At 43.6% G+C, this 11,532-nt stretch overlaps 1 protein-coding gene across 1 annotated transcript; it reads right to left on the bottom strand.

The window, feature by feature from the left end:
• Positions 1 to 342: 342 nt before the first annotated feature.
• LOC306780691 (extracellular matrix protein 2) lies at positions 343 to 9,741 on the bottom strand (the record flags this gene model as incomplete). The annotated part of the gene is made up of 9 exons (XM_079273127.1): positions 343 to 508; positions 1,161 to 1,487; positions 5,821 to 5,960; positions 6,066 to 6,223; positions 6,299 to 6,431; positions 8,281 to 8,396; positions 8,913 to 9,138; positions 9,230 to 9,484; positions 9,613 to 9,741. 9 exons carry the CDS (start codon positions 9,739 to 9,741, stop codon positions 343 to 345), a joined length of 1,650 nt encoding a protein of 549 aa, XP_079129253.1.
• Between the last annotated feature and the right edge of the window lie 1,791 nt (positions 9,742 to 11,532).

Genomic DNA, 11,532 nt, shown 5'->3' with positions numbered 1-11,532 from the left:
TGAGCAGCTCTTGATTCCACCACAGTGTACTCATCATTTACACTTCAAAGAGCATTTTTTTAAATGATTATTTCCATAACTGTGTAAATTACACATTTGCACATTCAAAAATATGAATGAAAGGTGAGATGTGAAAGAAAAAGATGGGTTTGGGGATCATACGATAATAGCACTGACTGACAAAGCAAACTACATGATGATGCTACTTTTCTGTAAAGCTTGCCCACAGAAAACCCCCCTGAAAGTATTGGTTAGCTGTGTGTCACACTGATGCACATGCGTACATTGTGGGTATGTATTTGTCCATGTAAACCCTTCCCACGGTGTGGTCTATTGGTCATGTTAGAGCCTCCGTTGAGGATAGAGGACCAGTCCCTGAGCATCTGTGAGACAGGAGAAGGCATTTGGGGGAATCCTCTCCACATCCAGCAGATTATCTTCCAAGTGGATCGAAGCCAAGGTGGAGCCAGAATTACGAGGGTGACACACTGCCCACTGTCTCACCAGCCTGTAACCACAAGATACGTACACTTACATTTAGAAATACTACATCTCAGGTTTTCCTTCCACAAGTGCTGATTTGTTAGTTTCCCCAAATGCACAAAAAAGTGCGAGCTGTAAAAGTGCTTTGGCAACCAGTGTGCCGTTTGAGGGCGTAACAGTTGATATAGCTGCGAGTGATGGAGAGCGAGCTGTACCCAGCATGTCTTTTGGTGGTCTACCAGTTTACACTCTGAATACACTACAGTACATAACGCACTACAAATAAATGTGTCCCGTAGATTTCACGACCTTGCAGTCAACACTGCTCTTCCTTTGGTCCTCTGTAAGGCATCTGTCAAGAGTGTGAAGTCAAGCGGACGTCGATAAAATCAAAGAACAGACATACAGATATATACATATAAACAGACAGACAGACCTTTCATTTTAGTTCGATGATGAGGACGTTTGTTGAAATGCTGGCTTTAATAAATGTTTTTTCATAAAACACTGAATGTGTGACGATATCCTTCCTTGCTGCTTTGCCAAGCTACTCAGAGTAATTTCCAAAGGGAGCTGTAGTGGCAGAGCTAATGGTAGTAGGACAGGATTGGGTAACAAGCAAGTAAGCATTTAGCTTGTCCCTGCATTTTGAAAATCACATGAAAGTATGCTTCTACCTGATCTGGTTGTTGTCCAGTCTCAACACCTGCAGGTTCTTGAACTGTCGAACGCAGCGAGGGACCTCGCCCAGACGGTTGTTGTCCAATAGGAGCTCACCCAGTGAGCGGTACGCTCCAACAAAAGAGACTCGTTCCAATCCCTCATTGCTCAAGGTGTTGTGGGATAGAAGGAGGGACTGTAGGCTGGACCGCATGTGGCGGAACGTGAAGGCGGCGATGTGACTGATGTTGTTGTGTTGGAGGCTCAGTTTATGGAGACGACGAGGCAGATTCATTGGGATCGAGGTGAATTTGTTGTAGGACAGGTCCAAGGCCTTCAGGGACCTGAGAAGACACAGAAGAATCATGACTCTCGGTGACATATCTACAAGAATATAAAAAGAAAATAAAAGATTCTACTTATACATTGATTTTTAAACAGCCATGTCAGGCTGTTGGACTGTTGGCTCATCCATCACTTTGGTCCAGACAGAGGTCTCTCAACAATTATAAGATTGCATTGATGACATTCACGGTCCCCAGAGGATACATCGTACGACAACTTTTTCCTCTAGCACCAACGGCAGGTCAACGTTTGCACTCATCCTCTGAAATACCTCAACATTTACAAGATGGATTGTAAACGTGGTGATCCCCCAGCCTTTCCTCTAGTGCCAACATGAGGTTAACATTTGTGGTTTTGTGTGAGATGTCTCAACAACTGTTGGATTGGATTGCTATGACGTTTGATACACACATTCATGTGCCCCTCAGAAATACTTTGGTTTATGACAAAATACTTGCGTAACATTTTAACCAGCCTCATCTGTGCTTTGTGTTTAGAGCTGGGAAAAAATGTTGACACGCTAAAGTACGCTGGTGGTCATGCTGAACAAGACATCTGCTTGACGTCAGCATGTTGGCATGTTTTACAGAGCTCTAGATTCAACATAATAATGGATGCCCACTTCCACTCTATTTCCAAGGCGTTTAACTGCAGACCTGATGTTTTACAGTTACTGGGCTCCCGCATAGTGCTGTTGGGGAGGCAGGGAGTTAGGAGTGCAGAGTGGGAGGCAAGGCAGCGGGGAAATCATGGGAGCAGCTGGGGGGGAAATAATATGTCCTGAGGGGGTGCAATGTAAGAGAGTCTGGCAGTCTGCGGGGGAATTTGTGGCTGAGCGGCGGATTAAGGGCTACGAAAATGTTTGGTTTGCGGGAAAGAGAATGGACGGCCATAGACGGAGGACCAAGTTTCAGGGGTCTGAGGTGAAGGTGCCTTACGGGGGTTCAGTGTTTTTGTTTTAAGATCCAACACAGCTGTTGTGAGTTTAAAGCACAGCTCATAATAAAACATCACATTAATACAACGATAAATGTTTTACTGGAAAAAAAAACATACGAGTGTCAGGCAGGCTTGTTATTTTACCTATAGGTTTTGTGGTAGTTATAGATTTCTGTGAAAATTCAGATCTCAGTTGCAGTTCAGACCAGTTGTGTGCTGATTCGTATTCTAAATTGCCAGGAAGCTCAGCAGCAGTCCACCGCTGCTTAGAGCTCCACATGGTATTAATGAGCAGAGGAACACACAGCCCTCTCCTCTTGGAGTCCTCCCCCCTCGCCACTCCCAATAACTGGCACACGCACACATCAACACAAACACACATGTTAAACACAATGGCCCACCTTGCCAGCATTGCACAAGTTGGCTTATGCACTTTGGCAACCTCGCCAGGATAGGTAAGGTAGTCAGGCAGAGCGGCCGTGCCGGGCAGGCTAGATAGAACGAGACTGAGATGATGGATGGATGATAACGAAGAGGTCTTCAGCTACATCAAGTCATTCGTATTTTAAGGCATTTGTCATATCTGTTGGGTACAGACTTAATGAAAACCAAAGATCACTTAAATCAAACTCAGAAGTTTTCACGTCGGTGTGATGCTTTGGTAGGTGGGTGTTTTTGTGTGGTGGCATGTGCATGTGTGCTGCTTGTTTTCCCATTTATATAAGCTTATTACAAAACCAATTTGTGCTAACCCTAACCCTAACCCTAATCCGAAGATAAAAGCGCTTTCGTTTCAAGTCCTCAGGCTTATACCATAACACGACACATCTTTTGGTGTGGCGATCAGTGAACCTGTGCGTACATGCAGTCGGTCTGAGATGCATGTCGTCTCCAACGACAGCCTCTCTGGCAAAGTGACACAATGGGAAAAAAAACAAATGGACAAAGATTCCATCAGTCAAAGCTGCAACGTTTCAACAACAATTCTGTTCTGTGTCACTTATTAATAAAACATAACAATGTCATTTCACTCGATCATTTCTAATCTGATGACACATTTACAAGTCTGTTATGTTTTCGATGTAGAAGACGTGTAGTATTACGTACTTTAAGCTTTATTTGATGGCATGAATTCAAAACTGCAATTTAAAGCATATAACTCATGAAATATATCTATTTTTGAATGTGATTATGCAGCTTTAATCAGTGGAAGTAATGTGAACATGCTCTGGTTGTGTCGGTGAATTTGTGGAGTTGGATTCAGGCCTGGTGGCTTGCAGCAGTGATGGCTGGTAAGTTTTTATCGAGTGGAGGAAGAGCAGATATGGAGACATTTAAGACAGTTATTTAAACTGACAGGTTCATAAAGAGCCAGAAGAAGATGCTAAACAAGCGCGTGTGTGTGTGTGTTTTTTTATTTTGTTATCTGTGTGTCTGAGGATGAAAGCTGATTGGGCCCCTGAGGAGAGGCATTTTAAAGTATTGCCAGCAAAATATACTTAAAGTTTCAAAAGTGGAAGTACTTAATATGCAGAACATGTCAGCCATGATATTATATTTTTTATTATCTAATTATAAAAAAGGAAACATTTTTTAACATACTACACTTTAAACCCTAATCCTAGGGCTGTGGTTAAAGTATAGTATGTATAATAATCATTACTTCGTAAAAACAAAACAACTAGTAACTAACGTTAAAGTGGGATAAAAAGTACAATCATTTAATCAATTAAAAAGTATAAAGTACCATAATGGTAACACTTAAGTTCAAGTACCTAAAAGCTGTATTGAGGAACATTACTGAAGTACAATTAATTACACCACTTAAGCATGTGCGTGTGTTTACAGAATGTTCACACATTGGCAGCAAATGTAAACACACCCAGAGGAACACAAACTAATCTGGGATAAGTTTACAGAGTACAAATAAATGGGATCTGGGACACAGTAAATCTGAGATGTATCTAAAGTACAAACTGCCCTCCCCAGCTCCCTGTAACCCTCACTGGTACCTCTAATCACTGAAGCCCAGCAGGAGGCAGCAATAACACAGACTCCACTAACCAGAACCAGCACACTGCAGTTTGCTTTATCATTAAGCAATTTACTTTTCACTCTGCGTCAGTCCCTCTCATTGTTCCACACACCACTGCAGAGGTACATGAGGAATACATTTCTCCACAAGTACCTCAGTGTGGATTTAATTATTCAAAGTCTGCAGAATAAAATAGATTCCAACCAACTTGTTTCATGGTTAATAACCTCTGCCCTTTAAGGTCTCAGCTACTGCTGTGGTAGCGGAGTTCAGTCTCAAGCTGAATTTGTTTCCACTCTCTTGTCTGTGCCGTGCTGAAGAAAGCTTTTAAGATGGAGGACCAGCTAATAAGCCTGCAGTGCCAATGGGAAGACCTCTGCTGTCGCCCCTAATGAGGTCAAGTGTCAGGTGTCAAATAGATTCTAGTCAGAAGTCAAGCGAAGGCTCGGAGTGCTGCCTAGCTCCATTTTAACTTCACTCAAAACTCTTTCTCTCTTCACATTATCTCCCTGTCCCTCTTTGGACAAGATTTTGTGTTTTACAGTTGCCATTTTTGATAAAAACATCTCGCAATTTCTTCAGTCAAATTTCCCCTGAATTTATTGTCCCAATTTCAGATTTCTACGTAGACTTTCACATAATCATCCATTCATACAGTGAAACCCCAAGTTGGTACAATTGCCCTTTCCCAAGAATGTTTTCCATCAGTTTTCCCTGAAGCTCCCACTGTGGTTCACAAGGATCCAAGGGAGCAAAGAAAACAACACCACTGGAATTCACTATATTTAAACAACAGGCACACGCACGCGCACACACACACACACACACACACACACACACACACACACCACCACCACCACCACCATAGACACTCACTGAGACATACGTACACAAACAGACACATACAGGCACGCAGTTGCCCTGAAGCTGTCCCTCATAAGCCTGCTCGTCTAACTACACAAGGTCAGCTGTCATAACTTCTGTGATTTGTGTGGTATGTGTGTGTGTGTGGGGGGGGGACAGAAACATTTGTGTGTGAAATGACAACAAAAGTGTTCAGAATTTCAAACAATACCAGTCTACCCTCTTGTGGCTGATGGAGGAACTTCAGATCATTCTTTTTTAAATCAGTAGCTATGGATGGATGGATGGATGGATGGATGGATGGATGGATGGATGGATGGATGGATGGATGGACGGAGGGACGGCCAGGTGGATGGACGGGTGGACGGATGGACGGGTGGATGGATGGATGGACGGGTGGACAGATGGCCGGACGGATAGATGGATGGACGGACGGACGGACGGATAGATGGATGGACGGACGGACGGACGGATAGATGGATGGATGGACGTACTTGAGATGATTCCAGGCGTGGGTAGCGATGCCTTGCTCATGCAGCAGGTTGTGACTCAGTTCCAGCACTCTCAAATGGACATAGCCCCTCACTGCCTCCTCTGTCACCTCTTCAATCAGATTTCCATTCATCGCCAGCTCCTATGCAAAAAGAAAGACAGAAAGACAGGGACATAAATTATTGTCTTCAACACTTTAAGGAGAAGGGTTTTCCCTACAAGATTCAGTAAAGTGATATCAGTGCACCTGAAGAGAGGGGGGGAGGCCCAGGGGGAGGGAACGGAAGCGGTTGTTGTCCAACTGGAGGCCCAGAAGTCTCTCCAGCGGTCTGAAGGCTTGAGGTGACACACTGCCCTCATGGAGAGTGTTCTCCTTAAGCTCCAGATTCAACAGGTTCATCAAACCTAGAGGGGAATACTAAATTACATTATTTTCCATACAAGACGTTTCTCTTCCATGTACACAGACACACCCCCTACCTTTGAAGCTGTGAGGGCTGAGTGCACTGAGCTTGTTGTTGCTAATCTTGAGCTCCTCCAGAGATGGCGGCAGTGCTGGGATGCTGGTAAACTGGTTGCCGTCGAGGTTCAGCTTCTTCAGAAAGGTCAAGTTCTGCATGACACGAAGCATGAAAGCACGAAGCATGGTGAACAGGCTAGAAAGGTAAAACTGACTGAATGAAACTTCATAATCCATCATTTTCCATCCCAACTTGCCGGGAAGGTCACAATCACAGAGTTCACAGAAATACACCAAATCTATGCATCTCTTCCATGTCATCTATCATGTTGTATTTTTAGCAAAGCCACGCTGCACTGGCTCTTCAGTTAGAGCCATTGTGGTTGATCTGTGTCAACTAAAAGCAGTGGACTGAATCTTTCGCAGGATTCTTCAAGCCAGTTCATCAGTCCTCTGTCATTACTGTGGATCTGAGCAAAAAATGAAAAAAGAAACTTTTACTTTTCAAGTCATTTGCTGCAGCTGTTTTCCAACAGGTCTGTCCAGCCAATCGTGGGAGACTATACTGGTGGTGGAGCGTAATGATTGGTCAGAGTGTGGTGGGCTGCCTCGGTGTGGTCAGGATCTGAGTTTGGCCTGTGGTCATTTAGAGGTTAGACCCGAGGTTATTCTTAGAAAGGATTAGTTAATGCAATTTTGAATGCTCTTTTATTACTGTAATGATACAGGATACAGCCTGCTTTTTATTTGAATTAGATGCAAAGTGTGTTGTAAAAGCCATTCACATTCAGCAGGCTGCATATTCTTCAGAAGAAGGAGCATTTTTGAGTCAGACCAAATCTACACAGGCTTACCTACGCCACCCATAGGAAAGGAAAATAATAGTCTCTACAGTTTAAACCTGCAGGTGAAGACATGTCAGTGTTGCCTGCTTTTTGCTGTATATCTTTGTTGAGGATTGATATTTAACACTTAAAGGTGCATAATACCAGATTGGGAGTATTTTTGATTGCCTCTCAACACAGTGATGGCTCGTAGCTGATGGTGCAAACCGCGCGCAAACTATGTGAAAAGTGCTCACAGAGTTAATAGTGTTTACTTGAGGGGGAGTCGGAGGATGGGTGCTTGGATTCCACCATGTGTTGGAGACAGTGTTATCAACTGTGACCGCCATATGAGAGCAGTGCAGAGTGGCGGCCCTGAACTAACCGGTGGGGCAGGCTCACATGCACAAACGTGCACTAAAAGCATGTGCGGCCTGGCTATGTCAACAGAGCAAGGAGAAGGTCAGATAAGAACACGAGCAGAGGGAGAGTGACTTCATTCTCTGCTCAGGTGGACGTTACTACACCGTATCTTTACAGCGTAAATAGTTGTTTGCTGGTCTGAAGGCCGTATTTTATATTGTCTGTTCCTGAAATAGAATTGCAAATCAGCTCATAGCTCTTAATCATAATATATTAGCTACAAGAGGTTTTGAACACTTGTTTTTATTTATCTTGGCATAACAAAGCTTTTTCAGACACTTGACCATCGGACAAGAGAGCAAATGTTAACTGATTTTATTAACACTTAAGTTTAAAGCTTCCTCTGGGCTTTGCCTCTCCTTCTTTGGTTTTTCTCTTTTGGGCAAATACATTCATTCAAAACAGAAAAGACGACAGTTGTAACACTCCCTTGCCCGTTGGTAGAGCCGGCTGGACTCGTACTTCTGGTCTGGAGCTGCGGGTTTGCGACTGCTGGCACTGCAGCAGCTCTGCAGTTTGATTTCATTGGATGAGTCTGGTTCTGGGTTGCATCATATCAATGTGACACTGTGTGACCTTTTGCATTTGTATCACACGTACACGTACCTTCACTTGAACCCGAACATAGCAGTGAGATGTCCATTCAAGCACAATTAAACATGCAGAGTACAACTGTATGGCTGTGATGTACTTGCAGAAGAGGCTCTTAGACTGGACTGTTGAGGCCGACAGTGAAGAAGAGAGGTGTTACTCACCGACAGGGGGTGTTGGCTGAACGACTCATCATCCAGTTTGTTTTTGCTCAGGTCCAGTGTGTCCAGGTTCGGCACACCAGAGAAAACGTGTGGACTGACGATTCTGATGTTGTTCTCTTTGAAAACAAGTCACATGGTATGTTATGTACTGTATATATACGTACACATATATGTAGAAGAAGCGGCTTGTACAGCCATTTCACATGAGCGTCATAGGGGGAATCACTTGGCTCACAGGTCACGTAATGTTGACATATCTGTGCTGGATCTTTTGTTTTGATACAAACAATATCATCAGTCAACGTACTTTGTTATTTTAGTTTTCAGTTGAATGGTTCACCATCTTAACCTATGCTGTTCTTGCCAAATACTATGTACTAAGTGGTTATACTTGTTAAAATAAGAAGAATTCATGGCTAGTGGCATCAAAGTTGGAATTAGAACTACTGGAAAACTTAATGAATAAGCTGATTTAATAATAAACCAGTTCAATTGTAATCAATAACACTGCTATATTACTTTTTATAGAGTTCACTCTAATTTGTACCATCCCCCTAACATGGCTCATTTCGTGTGATGCATCCTCCACCACCACAACACATACACACACGCACACACACACTCACACACACCTGCCATGTCCAGATTTGTGGCTAGCGGGTTGTGGATGATTGGCAGGAGAGTCATGCCGACGCCCCTGCAGCTGATTTCTCTGTCAGCAGTCTGACACTCGCTGAGAGGAGACTCTGTAGTGCTGGAGTGAGTTTCTGTTTGATTGCTGGGAGCCTCAGTTGCCTCTTCTTCTTCCTCTTCCTCTTCCTCTTCCACTACTTCTTCTTCCTCCTCCTCCTCCTCTTCCTGACACAACAGATTAAAGAATAAATTATATGACAAACAATTGCTTCATGAATGATTCAATTAACTGAAGTAAAAACAACAAAGATCAAACCTCTTCCTCCTCCTCCTCCTCCTCCTCCTCATCGTCATCATCATCGTCGTCATCATCATCGTCGTCATCATCATCATCATCATCGTCGTCATCATCTTCTTCTTCTTCTTCCCCCTCCTCCTCTTGTGCTCTCCCTTCATCCATAAGCCGTTGCTTATCAGCATGAAGCTCCTTAAGTGCAGCAATAAGAGCGCTGGTTTCCTCCTCTCCTTTCACACGCTTTCTAAAGCCCGTCAGGGGTTGCCCAAGTCCTGCCTGCAATAAGCAGCCGGAAGTCACCGACACGTTTCAACAAAGGAACAAATCAACGTATGTGGATGCCCCATTTTTATTTATTCATAAATATGTATTTCTGTGTCCACATGGTAGAACAAGTGCCATACTATTCGATACGCAGTGGCCTCCACAGTAGCTGCGTGTTTCCTTTTCCCCCAAGCACCTCTTCTTCTTCTACCAGCCTCCAGCTTTCTGAACTCAACTCCTTGATGCTCCCTCTCCTTCTCTGCCTCCATTTGGAGACGTTGATCAGTCTCTTCTTCGCCATTCACAAAGCCGAGCAGAAAAAGACAATTAATAGACATAAAGAAATCAAAATAATAACTGAGCCTTTCACTCAGCATTGTGTGCTTAGTTATGTAAAAGTAGTTCAGTTATTAAAGCATTTATTAGCCAAGATCATGCAGACAGAAACAGGCAGCATTTGAAAGATTAGAACTCTCATCTTACCAGAAGGGAGGGCTACACTTGAAGCATATGTATCCAACAAGGTCACTCCTGTATCAATTCCAGGTGGATGAACTGCTGCTGTTTCTAAGTCAGGTGTCTCAAAAGAGGTTTCCAAGTATGCATCCATGTCATGCACAGAGTTACGGCCTTGTCCTGATAAAGCTGTGCCACAGAGGCAAATGAACGTGATCCATGTCCTTGGCATTTGCATTGTTAAAAATTGTATCAGTTAAAGCTGTTTCACTTGGAGAGAGAAGTCCAAAATGTTCAGGTCTTCAGGGCTGAAGCGAGGATGAAGCAAATCCACAGAGAGTTCAGATGGTAATGCCAAAGGGAAGAACCTCAGTGAGTAACAGTTGACCTGAGAGTTTACACGAGAGGATACATCACTGTGGAGCACCTTCTCTGTTGTGAGTCAGCCAAAAGCAATACCAAACAATCGTGCACATGCCCCCAACTCAGAGTGAATGCTGAAATGAGAGGAAGAAGGGAAGGAATATCTAGGAGGCGGAGAGGTCAAAAAATAAACTCACATTGTTAATAAAGGCTTGTTCATCGCACCATGAAATACACAGACCCGCCCTGCTCCTCCTCGTCTCCTCACTGTCTGCTAACATTTGGTGGAAGGCATAAAATAGAAACTTCAACACAATAAGTTTCATACGACTGTGATAGATTCTAGTCAGACATTATGACACATGAATTTGTGATCCTCTGTCATGTCTGTGTTTTTCTCCTGACTGAATCAGACTGACCTTCGGCCTTTCCCAAACAAGAAACAGGGTTGGTAGAAAGTTCAGGTCAGAGTCTAGCATCTATGTATGAAAATAAACACGTCCATCTTTACCTTCTGTACGCACATACGCTGTGATGCTCACACATGTATTCTGGAGTTTCTACATCCCCACACACTCACAGCTGAGCTGAGCCAAGCAGGTGCCACTGACTGAGTGTTGAGCCAAACTGGGATTTTCGCTGTGGGGTGAAACCTGCTGACAAACCCACTTTATTTGCTCAGTAACTAACCACACATACTCAGACTAAATCTGTCAACATGTGTGTGCATGTTCTCATGTCCTAGACAACAGCCTCTGTGATTAACACTGCCTGAAATATGAACATTTCTGATCATATCGGTTAACTTAATTTTATGTATTGATTATGGTCGGTTTAGTTTTCCTGCACTTGAAGCTCAGCTGATGAGGCAGAGACGACGGAGGAATCCAGACTTTATTCCAAATGGCACATTGGACAACTAACGGTAAACCGTGAAACACTGAGGTCCTGACGTGCTCTTCCAAGGTAAATAGTTGTCCAAAAACTATTCATTTAAACCTTGACAGGAACGTGCAGTAATGCACTGACCACACATTCAAGCCCTTCCTTAACCTCAGTCTGACAACACCCTGAGTTAACAATTTCCACTGCAGAGAACAGTGCCGAGGCCTATGATTCATGAAACGTAAACACATAGGTCATTGTCAGGTCAGACCTAGGTCAGAGCAGGTCTATCCTTGTCCAGTCTAAGTGTTCCTCTATAAAGGGTTGATGAAGCAGGACCACCCCGTGGGTGTGCA

Source organism: Melanostigma gelatinosum (genome assembly GCF_949748355.1).
Source record: "Melanostigma gelatinosum genome assembly, chromosome: 8".
Taxonomy (NCBI): Eukaryota; Metazoa; Chordata; class Actinopteri; order Perciformes; family Zoarcidae; genus Melanostigma; species Melanostigma gelatinosum.
The sequence above is the reverse complement of the archived record's forward strand: the minus strand, read 5'-3'. Positions and strand labels throughout refer to the sequence as shown.